The sequence below is a fragment of the Mycteria americana genome, unplaced genomic scaffold, assembly GCF_035582795.1.
Source record: "Mycteria americana isolate JAX WOST 10 ecotype Jacksonville Zoo and Gardens unplaced genomic scaffold, USCA_MyAme_1.0 Scaffold_95, whole genome shotgun sequence".
Classification (NCBI taxonomy): Eukaryota; Metazoa; Chordata; class Aves; order Ciconiiformes; family Ciconiidae; genus Mycteria; species Mycteria americana.
The window spans coordinates 58697-82541 of NW_027445679.1; the positions used below are offsets into that span (position 1 = coordinate 58697).

At 61.8% G+C, this 23845-nt stretch overlaps 1 protein-coding gene across 1 annotated transcript; it reads left to right on the forward strand.

The window, feature by feature from the left end:
• Positions 1-15550: 15550 nt before the first annotated feature.
• LOC142404217 (uncharacterized) lies at positions 15551-22904 on the forward strand (the record flags this gene model as incomplete). The annotated part of the gene is made up of 3 exons (XM_075490720.1): positions 15551-16255; positions 21793-21869; positions 22331-22904. Coding segments are annotated over 3 exons (1356 nt in total), but the record flags the coding sequence as incomplete, so codon positions are not given.
• Positions 22905-23845: the final 941 nt, after the last annotated feature.

Below are 23845 nucleotides of genomic sequence, written 5' to 3' on the forward strand. Positions count from 1 at the left end.
ACGTGGTTCCCTTCTGGCACTGGATGTCCTGGCAGGAGGGCGGGTTGTGGACACAGTGTGGTTGGCCGTTGATCAAGTTGCAGGTGGTCCCTTGGGGACAGTGGACATCATTGCAGGAAGGTTTCCTGAGGGACATCTTGGCTAGGACACACCGTGGCCAACCATCGACCATCTGGCACGTGGTTCCCTTTTGGCACTGGATGTCACTGCAGGAGGGCGGGTTGTGGATGCAGTGAGACCACCCATCTGTCATCTTGCACGTGGTCCCCTTGGGACAGTGGAGGTCGCTGCAAGAAGGTCTCCGAATGGAGGTCTTGGTTTGGACGCACTGTGGCCAACCATCGACCATCTGGCACGTGGTTCCCTTCTGGCATTGGACGTCCTGGCAGGAGGGCTGGTTGTGGACACAGTGGGGCCACCCATCTGTCATCTTGCACGTGGTCCCTTTGGGACAGTGGAGGTCGTTGCAAGTTGGTCTCCTAATGGAGGTCTTGGTTTGGACGCAGCGTGGCCAACCATCGACCATCTGGCACGTGGTTCCCTTCTGGCACTGGACGTCGCTGCAGGAGGGACGAATTTGGACACACTGGGGCCACCCGTTGACCATGTTGCATGTGGTCCCTTGGGGACAGTGGACATCGCTGCAGGAAGGTTGGCTGTGGACGCACTGTGGCCACCCCTGCAGCATCTTGCACGTGGTCCCTTTGGGACAGTGGATGTCACTGCAAGAAGGTCGCCGTCGCAGGGTCTTTGTTTGGACACATCGTGGCCAACCATCGACCATCTGGCACGTGGTTCCTTTCTCACACTGGATGTCCTGGCAGGATGGTCGGTTGTGGACACACCGTGGTTGGCCGTCCATCATCTTGCATGTGGTCCCCTTGGGACACTGGACGTCACTACAAGAAGGTGGTCTTGAGGAAGCCTTGGTTTGGACACACCGTGGCCAACCATCGACCATCTGGCACGTGGTTCCCTTCTGGCACTGGATGTCACTGCAGGAGGGACGGTTTTGGACACACTGGGGCCACCCGTTGACCATGTTGCACGTGGTCCCTTGGGGACAGTGGACATCGCTGCAGGAAGGTTGGCTGTGGACGCACTGTGGCCACCCCTGCAGCATCTTGCACGTGGTCCCTTTGGGACAGTGGATGTCACTGCAAGAAGGTCGCCGTCGCAGGGTCTTCGTTTGGACACATCGTGGCCAACCATCGACCATCTGGCACGTGGTTCCCTTCTGGCACTGGATGTCCTGGCAGGAGGGCGGGCTGTGGACACACTGTGGTTGGCCATTGATCAAATTGCAGGTGGTTCCTTGGGGACAGTGGATGTCCCTGCAAGAAGGTCGCCTGAGGAACATCTTGGTTTGGATGCACCGTGGCCAACCATCGACCATCTGGCACGTGGTTCCCTTCTGGCATTGGACGTCCTGGCAGGAGGGCGGGTTGTGGACACAGTGGGGCCACCCATCTGTCATCTTGCACGTGGTCCCTTTGGGACAGTGGAGGTCATCGCAAGTTGGTCTCCTAATGGAGGTCTTGGTTTGGACACATCGTGGCCAACCATCGACCATCTGGCACGTGGTTCCCTTCTGGCATTGGACGTCCTGGCAGGAGGGCGGGTTGTGGACACACTGTGGTTGGCCGTTGATCAAGTTGCAGGTGGTCCCTTGGGGACAGTGGATGTCACTGCAAGAAGGGTTCCTGAGGGACATCTTGGCTTGGACGCAGCGTGGCCAACCATCGACCATCTGGCACGTGGTTCCTTTCTCACACTGGATGTCCTGGCAGGATGGTCGGTTGTGGACACACCGTGGTTGGCCGTCCATCATCTTGCATGTGGTCCCCTTGGGACACTGGACGTCACTACAAGAAGGTGGTCTTGAGGAAGCCTTGGTTTGGACGCACCGTGGCCAACCATCGACCATCTGGCACGTGGTTCCCTTCTGGCACTGGATGTCCTGGCAGGAGAGCGGGTTGTGGACACACTGTGGTTGGCCGTTGATCAAGTTGCAGGTGGTCCCCTTGGGACAGTGGAGGTCACTGCAGGAGGGCTGTCTGTGGACACACTGAGGCCAACCATCGACCATCTTGCACGTACTTCCTTGGGGACAGTGGACATCGTTGCAAGAAGGTCTCCTAATGGAGGTCTTGGTTTGGACACACCGTGGCCAACCATCGACCATCTGGCAGGTGCTTCCCTTCTGGCACTGGAGATCATGGCAGGAAGGTTGGTTGTGGACACACCGAGGCCATCCATCCGTGACCTGACACGTGGTCCCCTTGGAACACTGGACATCATGACAGGAGCGTTGGTTATGGTCACACTGAGGCCACCCATCTCTCATTCTGCACGTTGTCCCTTTGGGGCATTGGACATCTCTGCAAGAAGGTCCCCTAATGGAAGTCTTGGCTTGGACACACCTGGGCCACCCATCAACCACGTGGCACGTGGTTCCCTTCTGGCATTGGATGTCATTGCAAGAAGGTGGGGTTTGGACACACAGCGGCCAACCGTCCGTCATCTTGCACGTGGTCCCTTGGGGACAGTGGATGTCCCTGCAAGAAGGTCTCCTGAGGGACATCTTGGCTTGGACGCAGCGTGGCCAACCATCGACCATCTGGCACGTGGTTCCCTTCTGGCACTGGATGTCCTGGCAGGAGGCCGGGCTGTGGACACACCGGGGTTGGCCATCGATCATGTTACATGTGGTCCCTTGGGGACAGTGGATGTCACTGCAAGAAGGTTGCGGGGGGGACATCTTGGTTTGGACACACCGTGGCCAACCATCGACCATCTGGCACGTGGTTCCTTTCTCACATTGGATGTCCTGGCAGGATGGTCGGTTGTGGACACAGCGTGGTTGGCCGTCCATCATCTTGCACGTGGACCCCTTTGGACACTGGACGTCACTACAGGAAGGTGGTCTTGAGGATGTCTTGGTTTGGACACACCGTGGCCAACCATCGACCATCTGGCACGTGGTTCCCTTCTGGCACTGGATGTCCTGGCAGGAGGGCGGGTTATGGACGCAGCGTGGCCAACCCTCAAGCATCTGGCACGTGGTTCCTTTCTCACATTGGATGTCACTGCAGGATGGTCGGTTGTGGACACAGCGTGGTTGGCCGTCCATCATGTTGCACGTGGTGCCTTTGGGACACTGGACATCACTACAAGAAGGTGGTCTTGAGGACATCTTGGTTTGGACGCAGCGTGGCCAACCCTCGACCATCTGGCACGTGGTTCCCTTCTGGCACTGGATGTCATGGCAGGAGGGTGGGTTGTGGACACACCGTGGTTGGCCGTTGATCAAGTTGCAGGTGGTCCCTTGGGGACAGTGGATGTCACTGCAAGAAGGGTTCCTGAGGGACATCTTGGCTTGGACGCAGCGTGGCCAACCATCGACCATCTGGCACGTGGTTCCCTTCTGGCATTGGACGTCCTGGCAGGAGGGCGGGATGTGGACACACTGAGGCCACCCATCTGTCATCTTGCACGTGGTCCTTTTGGGACATTGGATGTCGCTACAAGAAGGTCGCCTGAGGGAGGTCTTGGATTGGACGCAGCGTGGCCAACCATCGACCATCTGGCACGTGGTTCCCTTCTGGCAGGGGACGTCATCGCAGGAAGGTCGAATTTGAACACATTGCGGCCAACCACCCGTCATCTTACACATGGTCCCTCGGGGACAGTGGACATCGCTGCAGGAAGGCTGGTGGTGGACACATCGAGGCCACGCATGTACCATCTTGCACGTGGTCCCTTCAGGACATTGGATGTCCCCACATGATGGTTGCCTCAGTATGGTCTTAGTTTGGACACACCGTGGCCAACCCTCGACCATCTGGCACGTGGTTCCCTTCTGGCACTGGATGTCCTGGCAGGAGGGTGGGCTGTGGACACACCGGGGTTGGCCATCAATCATGTTACATGTGGTCCCTTGGGGACAGTGGATGTCACTGCAAGAAGGTTGCGGAGGGGACATCTTGGTTTGGACGCAGCGTGGCCAACCATCGACCATCTGGCACGTGGTTCCCTTCTGGCACTGGATGTCCTGGCAGGAGGGCGGGTTATGGACGCAGCGTGGCCAACCCTCAAGCATCTGGCACGTGGTTCCTTTCTCACATTGGAAGTCACTGCAGGATGGTCGGTTGTGGACACACCGTGGTTGGCCGTCCATCATGTTGCACGTGGTCCCCTTGGGACACTGGAGATCACTACAAGAGGGTGGTCTTGAGGAAGCCTTGGTTTGGACGCAGCGTGGCCAACCATCGACCATCTGGCACGTGGTTCCCTTCTGGCACTGGATGTCCTGGCAGGAGGGCGGGTTATGGACACAGTGGGGCCAACCATCCGTCATCTGGCACGTGGTCCCCTTGGGACACTGGACATCACTACAAGAGGGTGGTCTTGAGGAAGCCTTGGTTTGGACACACCGTGGCCAACCATCGACCATCTGGCACGTGGTTCCCTTCTGGCACTGGATGTCCTGGCAGGATGGTCGGTTGTGGACACACCGGGGTTGTCCATCCATGATCCTGCACGTGGTCCCTTTGGGACAATGGACGTCACTGCAGGAAGGCTGTTGGGCCACGCATTTGGGTCCACCATCGCCTACGCTGCACACGGTTCCTTTCGCGCAGTGGATGTCCTCACAACTTGGTCTTTTTGGGATGGGTGGCATGTGGGAGGTCTTCACTTGGACACACCGTGGCCACCCCTCAACCATCTGGCACGTGGTTCCCTTCTGGCACTGGATGTCCTGGCAGGAGGGTGGGCTGTGGACACACCGGGGTTGGCCGTTGACCAAGTTGCAGGTGGTTCCTTGGGGACAGTGTACATCATTGCAAGAAGGTTTCATGAGGGACATCTTGGTTTGGACACACCGTGGCCAACCATCGACCATCTGGCACGTGGTTCCCTTCTGGCACTGGATGTCCTGGCAGGAGGGCGGGCTGTGGACACACCGGGGTTGGCCGTTGACCAAGTTGCAGGTGGTTCCTTGGGGACAGTGTACATCATTGCAAGAAGGTTTCATGAGGGACATCTTGGTTTGGACACACCGTGGCCAACCATCGACCATCTGGCACGTGGTTCCCTTCTGGCACTGGATGTCCTGGCAGGAGGCCGGGCTGTGGACACACCGGGGTTGGCCATCAATCATGTTACATGTGGTCCCTTGGGGACAGTGGATGTCACTGCAAGAAGGTTGCGGGGGGGACATCTTGGTTTGGATGCACTGTGGCCAACCATCGACCATGTGGCACGTGGTTCCTTTCTCACATTGGATGTCACTGCAGGATGGTCGGCTGTGGACACACCGTGGTTGGCCGTCCATCATCTTGCACGTGGTCCCCTTGGGACACTGGACATCACTACAGGAAGGTGGTCTTGAGGAAGCCTTGGTTTGGACACACCGTGGCCAACCATCGACCATCTGGCAGGTGGTTCCCTTCTGGCATTGGATGTCCTGGCAGGAGGGCGGGTTATGGACACAGCGTGGCCAACCCTCAACCATCTGGCACATGGTTCCTTTCTCACATTGGATGTCACTGCAGGATGGTCGGTTGTGAACACACCGTGGTTGGCCGTCCATCATGTTGCACGTGGTCCCCTTGGGACACTGGACGTCACTACAAGAAGGTGGTCTTGAGGACATCTTGGTTTGGATGCACCGTGGCCAACCATCGACCATCTGGCACGTGGTTCCCTTCTGGCACTGGATGTCCTGGCAGGATGGTCGGTTGTGGACACACCGGGGTTGTCCATCCATGATCCTGCACGTGGTCCCTTTGGGACAATGGACGTCACTGCAGGAAGGCTGTTGGGCCACGCATTTGGGTCCACCATCGCCTACGCTGCACACGGTTCCTTTCGCGCAGTGGATGTCCTCACAACTTGGTCTTTTTGGGATGGGTGGCATGTGGGAGATCTTCACTTGGACACACCGTGGCCAACCCTCAACCATCTGGCACGTGGTTCCCTTCTGGCACTGGATGTCCTGGCAGGAGGGCGGGCTGTGGACACACCGGGGTTGGCCGTTGACCAAGTTGCAGGTGGTTCCTTGGGGACAGTGTACATCATTGCAAGAAGGTTTCATGAGGGACATCTTGGTTTGGACACACCGTGGCCAACCATCGACCATCTGGCACGTGGTTCCCTTCTGGCACTGGATGTCCTGGCAGGAGGGTGGGTTGTGGACACACCGTGGTTGGCCATCCATCATGTTGCACGTGGTGCCTTTGGGACACTGGACATCACTACAAGAAGGTGGTCTTGAGGACATCTTGGTTTGGATGCAGCGTGGCCAACCATCAACCATCTGGCACGTGGTTCCCTTCTGGCACTGGATGTCATGGCAGGAGGGCGGGTTATGGACGCAGTGGGGCCAACCATCCGTCATCTGGCACGTGGTCCCCTTGGGACACTGGACGTCACTGCAAGAACGTGGTCTTGAGGAAGCCTTGGTTTGGACGCAGCGTGGCCAACCATCAACCATCTGGCATGTGGTTCCCTTCTGGCACTGGATGTCCTGGCAGGAGGGCGGGTTATGGACGCAGTGGGGCCACCCATCCGTCATCTGGCACGTGGTCCCCTTGGGACACTGGACGTCACTACAAGAAGGTGGTCTTGAAGGCGTCTTGGTTTGGACGCAGCGTGGCCACCCATCGACCATGTGGCACGTGGTTCCCTTCTGGCACTGGATGTCCTGGCAGGAGGGTGGGTTGTGGACACACCGTGGTTGGCCATCCATCATGTTGCACGTGGTGCCTTTGGGACACTGGACATCACTACAAGAAGGTGGTCTTGAGGACATCTTGGTTTGGACGCAGCGTGGCCAACGCTCGACCATCTGGCACGTGGTTCCCTTCTGGCACTGGATGTCACTGCAGGAGGCCGGGCTGTGGACACACCGGGGTTGGCCATCAATCATGTTACATGTGGTCCCTTGGGGACAGTGGATGTCACTGCAAGAAGGTTGCGGGGGGGACATCTTGGCTTGGACACACCGTGGCCAACCATCGACCATCTGGCAGGTGGTTCCTTTCTCACATTGGATGTCCTGGCAGGATGGTCGGTTGTGGACACAGCGTGGTTGGCCGTCCATCATCTTGCACGTGGTCCCCTTGGGACACTGGATGTCACTACAAGAAGGTGGTCTTGAGGAAGCCTTGGTTTGGACGCACCGTGGCCAACCATCGACCATCTGGCACGTGGTTCCCTTCTGGCACTGGATGTCCTTGCAGGATGGTCGGTGGTGGACACAGCGTGGTTGGCCGTCCATCATCTGGCACGTGGTCCCTTGGGGACACCGTACGGTGGTGCAGGATGGTTGCGCGCCGGGCGCTTGCTTTGGGACGGGGTGGGAATAGGAAGATTTCCTGCTTCCCACCCAAGTTGGAGAAGGTGGTCGGCGGTGGGACGGCCCTCTCTGCACGCAGCGCGGCCAACCCTCCGCCATGAGGCACGCGGTCCCCTTGGGGCACCAGAAGCTGCTGCAGGAGGGCGGGTCGTGGATGCATTTGGGCCAACCGCTGATCATCTTGCACAGGGTGCCTTGGGGACACTGGATGTCACCGCAGGAGGGCAGGGGACCAACGCATTTGGGCCACCCGTCCACCATTTTGCACACCGCCGCCTTTTGGCACCGGATGTCTTCACACGTCGGGGTTTTGTGGACGACTTGCCACCGGGAGGTCTTCGTTGGCCCACACCAAGGCCACCCATCCACCACGTGACACACGGTTCCCTTCTGGCATTGGATGTCGTTGCAGGAGGGCGCGTCGTGGACACAGCGCGGTTGGCCGTCGATCATCTCGCACGAGGTTCCTTGGGGACATTGGACATCCCGGCAAGGTTGGCTTGGGGACGTCTTAGGTTGGACGCAGCGGGGCCAACCGCCAACCGTCTGACACGTGGTTCCCTTCCGGCATTGGGTGTTCTGACAGGAGGGTCCACGGCGGACGCAGTGGGGCCACCCATCCGTCATCTTGCACGCGGTGCCTTTGGGACAGTGGATGTCCCTGCAAGAAGGTCTCCTTGGGGACATCTGGGTTGGGACACACCGGGGCCAACCCTCGACCACCTCGCACGTGGACTCTTTGGGACAGGGGTGGTGGTGGCACGAAGGTGGCACGGGGAGAGCCGGAGGCGGTGGCGCTTCCCTCTGGAAGAGCTGCTTGCGCACGCATTTGGGCCACCCCTCCACCATCTTGCATTGGGTCCCCTTCGGGCAGCGAATAGCCTGGCAGGAGGGCGGGAGGTGGACGCATTTTGGCCAACCACCCACCATCTTGCACCGCGTGCCCTCCCCGCAGCGGAAGCGGCGACAGGAAGGCGTGGGGACGCACTTGGGTCTGCCGGCCACCATCTGGCATCGCGTCCGTCCCTTACAGGGGAAGCTCTGACAGGAGGGCGCGGGGACGCACTTGGGCCACCCGTCCACCATCTTGCACCGCGTTCCCGCCTTGCAGTGGAAGTTCTTGCACGACGGCAGTGGGACGCACTTGGGCCACCCGTCCACCATCTTGCACTGGGTTCCTGCTTCACAACGGACGTTCTTGCATGAAGGCAACGGGACGCATTTTGGCCACCCGTCCACCATCTTGCACTGCATTCCTTCTTCACAATGGACGTCGTTGCATGACGGCGTCGGGACGCACTTGGGCCACCCGTCCACCATCTTGCATTGGGTTCCTGCTCCACAATGGAAGTTCTTGCATGATGGCAGTGGGACACACTTGGGCCACCCATCAACCATCTTGCACTGGGTTCCAGCTTCACAACGGACGTCCTTACACGAAGGCAACGGGACGCATTTTGGCCACCCGTCCACCATCTTGCACTGCGTTCCTTCTTCACAACGGACGTCGTTGCATGACGGCGTCGGGACGCACTTGGGCCACCCGTCCACCATCTTGCACTGGGTTCCTGCTTCACAGTGGAAGTTCTTGCATGATGGCAGTGGGACACATTTTGGCCACCCGTCCACCATCTTGCACTGGGTTCCTGCTCCACAACGGAAGTTCTTGCATGAAGGCAACGGGACACACTTGGGCCACCCGTCCACCATCTTGCACTGGGTTCCAGCTTCACAACGGACGTCCTTACACGAAGGCAACGGGACACATTTTGGCCACCTGTCCACCATCTTGCACTGGGTTCCTGCTTCACAGTGGAAGTTCTTGCATGATGGCAGTGGGACACATTTTGGCCACCCGTCCACCATCTTGCATTGCGTTCCTGCTCCACAACGGACGTTCTTACATGAAGGCAACGGGACGCATTTTGGCCAGCCGTCCACCATCTTGCACTGGGTTCCAGCTTCACAACGGACATTCTTGCATGAAGGCAACGGGACGCATTTTGGCCACCCGTCCACCATCTTGCACTGGGTTCCTGCTCCACAGTGGAAGTTCTTGCATGACGGCAGTGGGACACATTTTGGCCGCCCGTCCACCATCTTGCACCGCGTTCCTTCTTCACAATGGACGTCGTTGCATGAAGGCAACGGGATGCACTTGGGCCACCCGTCCACCATCTTGCACTGGGTTCCTCCTTGACAGTGGAAGTTCTTGCATGACGGCAGTGGGACGCACTTGGGCCACCCGTCCACCATCTTGCACTGGGTTCCAGCTTCACAACGGACATTCTTGCATGAAGGCAACGGGACGCATTTTGGCCACCCGTCCACCATCTTGCACTGGGTTCCTGCTCCACAGTGGAAGTTCTTGCATGACGGCAGTGGGACACATTTTGGCCGCCCGTCCACCATCTTGCACCGCGTTCCTTCTTCACAATGGACGTCGTTGCATGAAGGCAACGGGATGCACTTGGGCCACCCGTCCACCATCTTGCACTGGGTTCCTCCTTGACAGTGGAAGTTCTTGCATGACGGCAGTGGGACGCACTTGGGCCACCCGTCCACCATCTTGCACTGGGTTCCAGCTTCACAACGGACATTCTTGCATGAAGGCAACGGGACGCATTTTGGCCACCCGTCCACCATCTTGCACTGGGTTCCTGCTTCACAGTGGAAGTTCTTGCACGACGGCAGTGGGACACATTTTGGCCGCCCGTCCACCGTCTTGCACTGGGTTCCTGCTCCACAATGGACGTCCTTACACGAAGGCAACGGGACGCACTTGGGCCACCCGTCCACCATCTTGCACTGCGTTCCTTCTTCACAACGGACGTCGTTGCATGACGGCGTCGGGACGCACTTGGGCCGCCCGCCCACCGTCTCGCACCGCGTCCCCTCCTTGCACCGGTAGTTTTTACAGGAGGCCGAGGGGACGCATTTGGGGCCGGCGTCCGACATTGTACACGTGCTCCCTGGTCCGCATCGCAGCCCGAGGCAGAGCTTGGCTCCGCTCTGGGCTGGTGGATCCGCACCTGGGGAATAAAACCCGGAGCTCAGCGAGCGGCAGCCCAAGCCCTTATCAGACAGCAGAGAATCCAAGGCTGGGAGGGGGGTGGGGGGGTGGGGGGGGTGGGAGGGGTGGGGGTGGGGGGGGTGGCACCTTCATTAGTTGTCCAATGGGGCACAATTCCACGCTGGTTTTAGAATATTCCCAAGGAAGGGAATCTGGGGCTGGAAATGCCGAATTTGGGGGTGGGGAGGTAGGGGAGAGGTGGAATGAAAGGGGGCGTGGATTTGGGGCCGGAAATGTCAAATTCGGAGTTGAGATGGAAAAGGGAGAGGTGGAATGAAAGGGAGTGTGGATTTGGGGCCGAAAATGCCAAATCTGGGGGTGGAGATGGAAAAGGAGAGGTGGAATGAAAGGGGGCGTGGATTTGGGGCTGGAAATGTCAAATTCGGGATTGAGATGGGGCTGGAAATGCCAAATTTGGGGTCGGAGATGGAAAAGGGAGAGGTGGAATGAAAGGGGGTGTGGATTTGGGGCCGGAAACGTCAAATTCGGGGTTGAGATGGGGCTGGAAATGCCTAATTTGGGGGTGGAGATGGAAAAGGAGAGGTGGAATGAAAGAGGGTGTGGATTTGGGGCTGAAAATGCCAAAGTTGGGGTTGAGATGGGGCTGGAAATGCCAAATTTGGGGTCGGAGATGGAAAGGGAGAGGTGGAATGAAAGAGGGTGTGGATTTGGGGCTGAAAACGCCGAATTTGGGGTTGAGATGGGGCTGGAAATGCCGAATTTGGGGTCGGAGAGGCAAAAGGAGAGGTGGAATGAAAAGGGGCGTGGATTTGGGGCCGAAAATGCCAAATTTGGGGTTGAGATGGGGCTGGAAATGCCGAATTTGGGGTCGGAGATGGAAAAGGAGAGGTGGAATGAAAGAGGGTGTGGATTTGGGGCCGGAAACGTCAAATTTGGGGTTGAAATGGGGCTGGAAATGCCAAATTTTGTGTTGCAGATGGAAAAGGAGAGGTGGAATGAAAGGGGGCGTGGATTTGGGGCTGAAAACGCCGAATTTGGGGTTGAGATGGGGTCGGAGATGGAAAGGGAGAGGTGGAATGAAAGAGGGTGTGGATTTGGGGCTGAAAATGCCAAATTTGGGGTTGAGATGGGGCTGGAAATGCCAAATTTGGGGTCGGAGATGGAAAAGGAGAGGTGGAATGAAAGGGGCGTGGATTTGGGGCCGAAAACACCAAATTTGGGGTTGAGATGCGGCTGGAAATGCCAAATTTGGGGGTGGAGATGGAAAGGGAGAGGTGGAATGAAAGAGGGTGTGGATTTGGGGCTGAAAATGCCAAATTTGGGGTTGAGATGGGGCTGGAAATGCCAAATTTGGGGGTGGAGATGGAAAAGGAGAGGTGGAATGAAAGGGGCGTGGATTTGGGGCCGAAAACGCCAAATTTGGGGTTGAGATGGGGCTGGAAATGCCAAATTTGGGGGTGGAGATGGAAAAGGAGAGGTGGAATGAAAAGGGGCGTGGATTTGGGGCCGAAAATGCCAAATTTGGGGTTGAGATGGGGCTGGAAATGCCAAATTTTGTGTTGCAGATGGAAAAGGAGAGGTGGAATGAAAGAGGGTGTGGATTTGGGGCCGGAAACACCAAATTTGGGGTTGAGACGGGGCTGGAAATGCCAAATTTGGGGTCGGGGAGGCAAAGGGAGAGGTGGAATGAAAAGGGGCGTGGATTTGGGGCTGAAAACGCCGAATTTGGGGTCGGAGAGGCAAAAGGAGAGGTGGAATGAAAGGGGGCGTGGATTTGGGGCTGGAAACACCGAATTTGGGGTCGGAGAGGCAAAGGGAGAGGTGGAATGAAAGGGGGCGTGGATTTGGGGCTGGAAACGCCAAATTTGGGGTTGAGATGGGGCTGGAAATGCCGAATTTGGGGTCGGAGATGGAAAAGGGAGAGGTGGAATGAAAGGGGGCGTGGATTTGGGGCTGGAAATGTCAAATTTGGGGTTGAGATGGGGCCGAAAATGCCAAATTTGGGGTTGAGATGGGGCTGGAAATGCCAAATTTGGGGTCGGAGATGGAAAGGGAGAGGTGGAATGAAAGGGGGCGTGGATTTGGGGCCGGAAACGCCGAATTTGGGGTCGGAGAGGCAAAAGGAGAGGTGGAATGAAAGGGGGCGTGGATTTGGGGCTGAAAATGCCAAATTTGGGGTTGAGATGGGGCTGGAAATGCCGAATTTGGGGTCGGAGAGGCAAAGGGAGAGGTGGAATGAAAGGGGGCGTGGATTTGGGGCCAAAAATGCCAAATTTGGGGTTGAGATGGGGCTGGAAATGCCAAATTTTGTGTTGCAGATGGAAAAGGAGAGGTGGAATGAAAGAGGGTGTGGATTTGGGGCCGGAAACACCAAATTTGGGGTTGAGACGGGGCTGGAAATGCCAAATTTGGGGTCGGGGAGGCAAAGGGAGAGGTGGAATGAAAAGGGGCGTGGATTTGGGGCTGAAAACGCCGAATTTGGGGTCGGAGAGGCAAAAGGAGAGGTGGAATGAAAGGGGGCGTGGATTTGGGGCTGGAAACGCCGAATTTGGGGTCGGAGAGGCAAAGGGAGAGGTGGAATGAAAGGGGGCGTGGATTTGGGGCTGGAAACGCCAAATTTGGGGTTGAGATGGGGCCGAAAATGCCAAATTTGGGGTTGAGATGGGGCTGGAAATGCCAAATTTGGGGTCGGAGAGGCAAAGGGAGAGGTGGAATGAAAGGGGGCGTGGATTTGGGGCTGGAAATGTCAAATTCGGGGTTGAGATGGGGCTGGAAATGCCGAATTTGGGGTCGGAGACGGAAAGGGAGAGGTGGAATGAAAGGGGGCGTGGATTTGGGGCTGGAAATGTCAAATTTGGGGTTGAGATGGGGCCGAAAATGCCAAATTTGGGGTTGAGATGGGGCTGGAAATGCCAAATTTGGGGTCGGAGAGGCAAAGGGAGAGGTGGAATGAAAGGGGGCGTGGATTTGGGGCCGAAAATGCCGAATTTGGGGTCGGAGAGGCAAAGGCAGAGGTGGAATGAAAGGGGGCGTGGATTTGGGGCCGGAAACGCGGAATTTGGGGTGGGAGATGAGGTGGGAGAGGGAGGGGAAGGGGGATGTGGGTGGAGAGGGGGTGGGGGGGGATTTGGGTGGAGGGAGGGGATTGGGGGAGGCGGGACTCACCGCTCTGCAGCACCAACCACGTGCAGAGGAGCAAGGTCCAGGGAGGCCCCATCTGCCCCACACGTCGGAGAGAGGCCCGTGAGAAAGGGGGTGGGGGGACCCAGGCTTGGGGCACCCACCCTGCCCCATAGATTCCACACTGGGATGGCGGACCCAAGGAGCCACCCTGCCCCATAGATCCCACACTGGGATGGGGGACCCAGGGAGCCACCCTGCCCCATAGACCCCACACCTGGACATGGAACCCAGGCTTCGGGGACCCACCCTGCCCCATAGACCCCACAGCTGGACGGGGGACCCAGGCTTCGGGGACCCACCCTGCCCCATAGACCCCACAGCTGGACATGGGGCCCAGGCGTCTGGGACCCACCCTGCCCCATAGACCCCACAGCTGGATGGGGGACCCGGGCTTTGGGGACCCACCCTGCCCCATAGACCCCACAGCTGGATGGGGGACCCGGGCTTCGGGGACCCACCCTGCCCCATAGACCCCACAGCTGGACGGGGGACCCAGGGACCCACTCTGCCCCATAGACCCCACAGCTGCACGGGGGACCCAGGCTTTGGGGACCCACCCTGCCCCATAGACCCCACAGCTGGATGGGGGACCCAGGCTTCGGGGACCCACCCTGCCCCATAGACCCCACAGCTGGACGGGGGACCCAGGCTTTGGGGACCCACCCTGCCCCATAGACCCCACAGCTGGATGGGGGACCCAGGGACCCACCCTGCCCCATAGACCCCATAACCCCCAGAAGGGAAAGGGCACCCAGGTGTCCAGGACTCACCGTGCCAGCCCCACGGCGCTGTGGCTCCTCCAAGGGCTCCGGGTTTTTGTAGGGGCCAACGGGGTGGCATCGACCAATGGCGCGCTGGCTCCGCCCCCCCAGTGCCGCCCCACTGGTCCCCGGGGAGGGGGCGGGGCCTGGGGGCACCCTGGCCCCACGGCAGAGATAAGATCTGGGGCCGGACACATCTGGGTCCCGGCTGGCGCCAGCGGGGCGGCGGCGGGGGGGGGCGGGGCGGGGTGGGTCCTCGTTGGTCTCTCCCTCCGTCCGTCTGTCCACCCAACGCTGCCGCCGTCCGTCTGTCCTTCCTGCCGTCTGTACACCCGTCCGTACCTCCAACAGTTCATTCCTCTGATGAGCCCTCCGTCCATCTGTCCGTCCGTCCGTCCATCCAGCCATCCATCCGTCCATCCAACCGTCCATCCGTCCATCCAACCGTCCATCTGTCCCTCCATCCTTCCATCTGTCCCTCCATCCGTCCTTCCATCCAACCATCCATCCGTCCATCCAACCGTCCATCTGTCCGTCCCTCCATCCGTCCATCCTTCCATCCATCCAACCATCCATCTGTCCCTGCATCCGTCCATCTGTCCCTCCATCCATCTGTCCGTCCCTCCACCTGTCCATCCATCCAACCATCCATCTGTCCGTCCATCCAACCATCCATCTGTCCGTCCCTCCATCCATCCAACCATCCATCCATCCACCTGTTCCTCCATCCAACCATCCATCTGTCCGTCCGTCCGTCCATCCATCCATCCTTCCATCCATCCATCCATCCATCCACCTGTCCCTCCACCCGTCCATCTGTCCCTCCACCCGTCCATCTGTCCCTCCACCCATCCGTCCATCTGTCCCTCCACCCAACCACCTGCCCCTCCAGCCATCCTTCCACCCCACGACCCACCCAGCCGTCCGTCCATCTGTCCGTCCCTCCAGCCACCTGTCCCTCCATCTGTCCCTCCCTCCCTCCCTCCCTCCAACCGTCCGTTCCTCCAGCCAGCCATCCTTCTGTCCGTCCATCCATCTGTCCATCCATCCTTCCATCCGTCCATCTGTCCATCCATCCATCCTTCTACCCGTTCCTCCATCCACCCATCCATCCTTCCGTCCATCCGTCCATCCGTCCCTTCATCCATCCACCCACCCATTCCTCCTTCCATCCGTCCGTCTGTCCATCCGTCCATCTGTCCATCCACCCATCTGTCCATCCATCCATCTGTCCATCCCTCCACCCACCCATTCCTCCATCCAACCACCCATCTGTCCCTCCCTCCCTCCCTCCAACCATCCGTTCCTCCAGCCATCCATCCTTCCGTCCATCCTTCCGTCCATCCTTCTGTCCATCCATCCATCCTTCCACCCGTTCCTCCATCCGACCACCCATCTGTCCATCCCTCCCTCTCTCCAACCTTCTGGCCATCCATCTGTCCATCCGTCCATCCATCCATCCATCCATCCCTCCCTCCGTCCATCTGTCCGTCCATCCATCCATCCATCCATCCATCCCTCCCTCCGTCCATCTGTCCGTCCATCCATCCATCCATCCATCCATCCATCCCTCCCTCCGTCCATCTGTCCGTCCATCCGTCCATCCATCCATCCATCCCTCCCTCCGTCCATCTGTCCGTCCATCCATCTGTCCGTCCATCCAACCATCCCTCCCTCCGTCCATCTGTCCGTCCATCCCTCCCTCCGTCCATCTGTCCATCCATCCATCCATCCATCCATCCATCCCTCCCTCCGTCCATCTGTCCGTCCATCCGTCCATCCATCCATCCATCCCTCCCTCCGTCCATCTGTCCGTCCATCCATCTGTCCGTCCATCCAACCATCCCTCCCTCCGTCCATCTGTCCGTCCATCCATCCATCCATCCATCCCTCCATCCCTCCCTCCATCCATCTGTCCGTCCATCCAACCATCCCTCCCTCCGTCCATCTGTCCGTCCATCCATCCATCCATCCATCCATCCATCCCTCCCTCCCTCCGTCCACCCACCCATTTGTCCTTCCCTCCCCCCCCCCCTCCCTCCGTCCATCTGTCCATCCCTCCCTCCCCCCCCCTCCCCCCCCGCCCCTCCCCCCGCGGGCCCAGCGGGTCCCTCTGCTCCCCTGCTCCGGATAATTGGGGCTGGGACAGGGCGGGAGCCTTTTGTTCTCCGGAACAATCGAGGGGGGGGGGGGGAGGGGGGCACCCATGGACCCAGGCGTCCGGGGGTGGGGGCTGGGCACAGCCCCGTGGAGCACCCAGGCACCCCAGGGCCCCTCCCCACCCTCCAGAAAGGCACCCAGGTGTCCCGGGCCCCTCCCCACCCCCAAAAGGGACCGACGCATCTCAGGGACCCTCCCCACCCCCCCAAAAAGGGTCCCAGGCACCCCAGGACCCCTCCCCACCCCCCAAAAAGGCACCCAGGCACTCCAGGACCCCTCCCCACCCCCCAAAAAGGGTCCCAGGCCTCCCAGGACCCCTCCCCACCCCCCCCCGAAAGGGACCCAGGCACCCCAGGACCGCTCCCCACCCCCCAAAAAGGGTCCCAGGCATCCCAGGACCCTCCCCACCCCCCAAAAAGGCACCCAGGCACCCCAGGACCCCTCCCCACCCCCCAAAAAGGGTCCCAGGCACCCCAGGACCCTCCCCACCCCCCAAAAAGGCACCCAGGCACCCCAGGACCCCTCCCCATCCCCCAAAAAGGGTCCCAGGCACCCCGAGCCCCTCCCCACCCCCCAAAGGCACCCAGGCACCCCAGGACCCCTCCCCACCCCCCAAAAAGGCACCCAGGCACCCCAGGACCCCTCCCCACCCCCCAAAAAGGGTCCCAGGCACCCCAGGACCCTCCCCACCCCCCAAAAAGGCACCCAGGCACCCCAGGACCCCTCCCCATCCCCCAAAAAGGGTCCCAGGCACCCCGAGCCCCTCCCCACCCCCCAAAGGCACCCAGGCACCCCAGGACCCCTCCCCACCCCCCAAAAAGGGTCCCAGGCACCCCAGGACCCCTCCCCACCCCTCAAAAGGGACCTTGGCGTCCGGGTCCCCCTTCCCCATCCCTCCCCCACCCTGGGGGACCCAGGCACCCCAGGCCCCTCCCCACTTCCCCAAGGGATCCAGGCACCCCCGGGACCCTCCCCACCCCCCAAAAGGGACCCAGGCATCTCAGGGACCCTCCCCACCTCCCCACCTCCCCACCTCCCCAGGCACCCCTGGGACCCTCCCCACCCCTCAAAAGGCACCCAGGCACCCCGAGCCCCTCCCCACCCCCCAAAAAGGGTCCCAGGCCTCCCAGGACCCCTCCCCACCCCCCCCGAAAGGGACCCAGGCACCCCAGGACCGCTCCCCACCCCCCAAAAAGGGTCCCAGGCATCCCAGGACCCTCCCCACCCCCCAAAAAGGCACCCAGGCACCCCAGGACCCCTCCCCACCCCCCAAAAAGGGACCCAGGCACCCCAGGACCTTCCCCACCCCCCAGAAAGGGACCCAGGCATCCCAGGACCCCTTTCCCATCCCTCCCCCACCCTGGGGGACCCAGGCATCCGAGGCCCCTCCCCACTTCCCCAAGGGACCCAGGCACCCCAGGACCCCTCCCCACCCCCCAAAAGGGACCCAGGTGTCCCAGGACCCCTCCCCACCCCCCAAAAGGGACCCTGGCATCCAGGTCCCCCTTCCCCATCCCTCCCCCACCCTGGGGGACCCAGGTGTCCCGGGGCCCTCCCCACCCTCCAAAAGGGACCCACGCATCTCAGGGACCCTCCCCACCTCCCCAAGGGACCCAGGCGTCCCAGGACCCCTCCCCACCCCCCAGAAAGGGACCCAGGCATCTGGGTCCCCCTTTCCCATCCCTCCCCCACCCTGGGGGACCCAGGCACCCCAGGAGCCTCCCCACTTCCCCAAGGGATCCAGGCACCCCCGGGACCCTCCCCACCCCCCAAAAGGGACCCAGGCATCTCAGGGACCCTCCCCACCTCCCCAAGGGACCCAGGCGTCCCTGGGACCCTCCCCACCCCTCAAAAGGCACCCAGGGACCTTCCCCACCCCTCAAAAGGCACCCAGGCACCCCGAGCCCCTCCCCACCCCCCAAAGGCACTCAGGCACCCCAGGACCCCTCCCCACCCCCCAGAAAGGGACCCAGGCATCTGGGTCCCCCTTTCCCATCCCTCCCCCACCCTGGGGAACCCAGGCATCCGAGGCCCCTCCCCACTTCCCCAAGGGACCCAGGCACCCCAGGGACCCTCCCCACCCCCCAAAAGGAACCCAGGCGTCCCAGGACCCCTCCCCACCCCCCAAAAGTGACCCAGGCACCCCTGGGACCCTCCCCACCCCTCAAAAGGCACCCAGGGACCTTCCCCACCCCTCAAAAGGCACCCAGGCATCCGGGGACCCTCCCCACCCCCCAAAAGGCACCCAGGCACCCCGAGCCCCTCCCCACCCCCCAAAGGCACCCAGGCACCCCAGGGACCCTCCCCACCCCCCAAAAGGGACCCAGGCACCCCACGACCCCTCCCCACCCCCCAGAAAGGGACCCAGGCATCTGGGTCCCCCTTTCCCATCCCTCCCCCACCCTGGGGGACCCAGGCATCCGAGGCCCCTCCCCACTTCCCCAAGGGACCCAGGCACCCCAGGGACCCTCCCCACCCCCCAGAAAGGCACCCAGGTGTCCCAGGACCCCTCCCCACCCCCCAAAAGGGACCCTGGCGTCCAGGTCCCCCTTTCCCATCCCTCCCCCACCCTGGGGGACCCAGGCATCCGAGGCCCCTCCCCACCTCTCCAAGGGACCCAGGCACCCCAGGACCCCTCCCCACCCCCCAAAAGGGACCCAGGTGTCCCAGGACCCCTCCCCACCCCCCAAAAGGGACCCAGGCACCCCAGGACCCTCCCCACCCCCCAGAAAGGGACCCATGTGTCCGGTTGTGGGTCAGCCCCTCCCCCGTCCCCGTTAATTGCTGAGCAAATGAACAGGCGGCACCGGGGCATCACGGTCCAGAGAGCTGCTAACGAGGGGGTCCGGATACCCGGGTCCCCCCCCGGATACCTGGGTCCCCCCCCCCCAACCCGGACACCTCGGTCCCCCTTTCTGACACCCATATGGGGGTCTTGGGGGAGGAGAGGGTCCCTGGGCAGGTTTGGGGGGGTTCTTAAGGGGGTTGAGGGGTCCCTGGGGTGGTTTGAAGGGTGCCTGGGGTGGTTTTGGGGTTCCCAGGGGGGATTTGGGGGGGGTCTCCTGGAGTGGTTTGGGGGTTTCGGGGGGGGGGGCTGAGGGTGTCCCCAGGGAGGATTGGGGGGTTCTTGGAGGTTGAGGGGTCTCTGGGGTGGTTTAGGGGGTCCCCTGGAGGGGTTTGGGGGGTTCAGGGGGACTGAGGGGGTCTCAGGGGGGTTTGTAGAGTCCCCAGGGAGGTTTGGGGGGATCCTTGGGGGGTTTAGGGGGATCCCTGGGGGGCCTTGGGGGGTCCCCCGAAGGGGTTTGGGGGTTTCAGGGGGGCTGAGGGTATCCTTGGGAGGTTTGGGGGGGTCCTTGGGGGGGTTTAGGGGGTTCCCTGGGGTGGTTTGGGGGGTTTCCTGGAGGGGTTTGGGGGGTTCAGGGGGGCTGAGGGGGTCTCAGGGGGGTTTGTAGAGTCCCCAGGGAGGTTTGGGGGGGTCTTTGGGGGGTTTAGGGGGATCCCTGGGGGGGGGTGGGGGGTCCCTGGGGTGATTTAGGGGGTCCCCTGGAGGGGTTTGGGGGTTTAAGGGGGTTGAGGGTGTCCCCGGGAGGTTTGGAAGGTCCCCAGGGAGGGTTGGGGGGTCCTTGGGGAGGTCTGGGGGGGGTCTCTGGGGTGATTTGGGGGGTTCAGGGGGGCTGAGTGGCTCCCTGGGGGTGGTTTGGGGGGGTCCTTGGGGTGGTTTTGGGGGTTTCCAGGGGGGATTTAGGGGTCCCCTGCAGGGGTTTGGGGGTTTCAGGGGGGCTGAAGGGGTCCCGAGGGAGGTTGGGGGGGGGGCCTGGGGTAGTTTAGGGGGTACTGGGGTGATTGGGGGGATCTCCTGGAGGGGTTCGGAGGTTTCAGGGGGGCTGAGGGTGTCCCGGGAGGTTTGGAGGGTCCCCAGGGAGGTTTGGGGGGTCCTTGGGGGGGGTTGAGGGGTCCCTGGGGAGCTCTGGGGGGGTCTCTGGGGTGGTTTTGGGTCTCCCAGGGGGGATTTGGGGGGCCCCTGGAGCGGTTTCAGGGCTCCAGGGGGGCTGGGGGTCTCCCAGGGGCGTTTGTAGAGTCCGCAGGGGGTTTGGGGGTGTCCTTGGGGGGTCGAGGGGTTCCCTGGGGTGGTTTGGGGGGTTTCCTGGAGGAGTTTGGGGGTTTCGGGGTGCTGAAGGGGTCCGGGGGGGGTTGGAGAGTCCCCAGGGAGCTTGGGGTGTCCTTGGGGGGGGGTTAAGGGGTCCCTGGGGTGATTTAGGGGGGTCCCCGGAGGGCTTTGGGAGATCCAGGGGGGGCTGAGGAGGTCCACAGGGAAGTTTAGGGGGTCCCTGGGGGGGTTGGGGGGTCCCCCGGAGGGGTTTGGGGGTTTCGGGGGGGTTCGGGGGTCCCGGGGGGGGTTGGAGAGTCCCCAGGGAGGTTTGGGGGGGTTCTCCGGGAGGTTAGAGGATCCCTGGGGAGGTCTGGGGGGGGGGGGGGGTCCCTGGGGTGATTTGGGGGATCCTTGGAGCAGTTTGGGGGTCCCAGGGGGGTTGGAGGTCCCTGGAGTAGTTTTGGGGGACCCCGGGGTGTTTTGGGGGGACCCCAGGGTGGGGTTTTTTGGGGGGGGGGAGGCAGAGAAAAGCACTGGGAGAGACAACCATTTTTTCCTGTGCATTTATGCGGGAAGGAGCCGGGGAGACGCGGCGAATCGGGGGAAGAAACGGGGATTTGGGATCTGCCGTGAAGGAACCACCCCCCTGGGATGCCCCGATCCCCCCACGATGCCCCGATCCCCCAGGATTCTCTGAAAGGGATCCCCCCATGATGCCCCGATCTCCCCGGGATGCTCCATCCCGTATCCCCCCTTGATCCAGCTGGGATCCCCCCACGATCCCCCAATACCCCCAAGATCCCCCCTTGATCCAGCTGGGATCCCCCCACGATCCCCCAATACCCCCAAGATCCCCCCTTGATCCAGCTGGGATCCCCCCACGATCCCCCAATACCCCCAAGATCCCCCCTTGATCCTGTCCCCATCCCCCCACGATCCCCCAGTCCCCCGGGATCCTCCATCCTGTATCCCGCCTTGATCCAGTTGGGATCCCCCCACGATCCCCCAATACCCCCAAGATCCCCCCTTGATCCTGTCCCCATCCCCCGACGATCCCCCAGTCCCCCGGGATCCTCCATCCTGTATCCCGCCTTGATCCAGCTGGGATGCCCCCACGACCCCCCAGTCCCCCTGGATGCTCCATCCCAAATCCCCCCTTGATCTAGTTGGGATCCCCCCACAATCCCCTGATCCCCCCAAGGTGCTCCATCCCGTATCCCCCCTTGATCCAGTTGGGATCCCCCCACGATCCCCCAATATCCTGGGATCCTCCGTCCCGTATCCCTCCTTGATCCAGCTGGGATCCCCCCATGATCCCCCGATCCCGCGGGATCCTCCATCCCATATCCTCCCTTGATCCAGCTGGGATCCCCCCACGATCCCCCAATCCCCCCAAGATCCCCCCTTGATCCCATCCCAATCCCCCCACAATCCCCAGTCCCCCGGGATCCTCCATCCCGTATCCCCCCGTGATCCAGCTGGGATGCCCCCATGATCCCCCGATCCCCTGGGATCCTCCATCCCAAATCCCCCCTTGATCCAGTTGGGATGCCCCCACGATCCCCTGACCCCCCCAAGATGCTCCATCCCAAATCCCCCCTTGATCCACTTGGGATCCCCCCACGATCCCCCAATCCCCCAGGATCCTCCATCCCATATCCCCCCGTGATCCAGCTGGGATCCCCCCACGATCCCCCAATCCCCTGGGATCCTCCATCCCAAATCCCCCCTTGATCCAGCTGGGATCCCCCCACGATCCGCCAATCCCCCGGGACGCTCCATCCCAAATCCCCCCTTGATCCAGCTGGGATCCCCCCACGATCCCCCAATCCCCCGGGACGCTCCATCCCAAATCCCCCCTTGATCCAGTTGGGATCCCCCCACGATCCCCTGATCCCCCTGGGATCCTCCATCCCATATCCTCCCTTGATCCAGCTGGGACCCCCCCCACGATCCCCCCTTGATCCCATCCCGCTCCCCCCACGATCCCCCAATCCCCCGGGACGCTCCATCCCAAATTCCCGCTTGATCCACTTGGAATCCCCCCGTGATCCCCCAATCCCCCCAAGATCCCACATTGATCCCGTCCTGATCCCCCCACGATCCCCCAATCCCCCGGGATCCTCCCTCCCGTATCCCCCCTTGATCCAGCTGGGACCCCCCCCACGATCCCCCAATCCCCCGGGACGCTCCATCCCAAATCCCCCCTTGATCCAGTTGGGATCCCCCCACGATCCCCTGATCCCCCCGGGATCCTCCATCCCGTATCCCCCCATGATCCAGCTGGGACCCCCCCCCCCGATCCCCCCTTGATCCTATCCCGATCCCCCCACGATCCCCCAATCCCCCGGGAGGCTCCATCCCAAATTCCCGCTTGATCCACTTGGAATCCCCCTGTGATCCCCCAATCCCCCCAAGACCCCCCCTTGACCCCACCCCGCTCCCCCCACAATCCCCCAATCCCCTCCGCACCAGCATCTCCCCCACGACACCCCCTGCTTTCGGCGGTGGGGCGGGGGGGGTCACCCTCAGGCTCCGCCGTGGGGCAGGCAGAGCCGCCGGCCGCCCCGCACCCCGCAGCCCGTCCCCGGCGGGCAGCGGGTCCCCTCGCAGAGCAGGGTGCTGTGCAGGTAGCAGGTGCAACGCTGGCTGCAGTTGCCCACGAAGACGTCCTCCAACACCTGCCGAGCCGAGGAGACCCCCCCCCCCCCACAAACACACACCGTCACCCCCGTCCTCCCTTCCCGTCGCGCCCCCCTAATCGCCGCACCCCACGGCGGCCTTGGGGCTCACCGGGAGGTAGCGGCCGGCCTGGAAGCAGCCGCAGGTGCTGGGGAGCTGGCAGCGGTGGCCGTCGGTGAAGAAGCCCTCGGCGCAGCGGCAGCCCTCGAAGCAGGGGCGGGCGCAGGGCAGGGGATGGGCCAGGCGGGCGCAGCTGCCCTCGCAGGAGCGGGCGCAGAGGGCGTAGACGCTGTGCTCGGCGCAGGGGAGGGCTGGGGGGGTGGGGGGCGAGGTGGGGGGAATGAGGGGGGGAAAGGGGACCCTTGGGTGCTGGTCCCGTGCCCAGATTGGGATTGAAACCTGGAATGATGGTGTCTCCATCCCACGGTTGCAATCCCGGCTCCGTCCCATGGTTGCAATCCCATCTCCATCCCATGGTTGCAATCCCTTCTCCATCCCATCTCCATCCCATGGTTGCAATCCCATCTCCATCCCATGGTTGCAATTCCATCTCCATCCCATCATTGCAATCC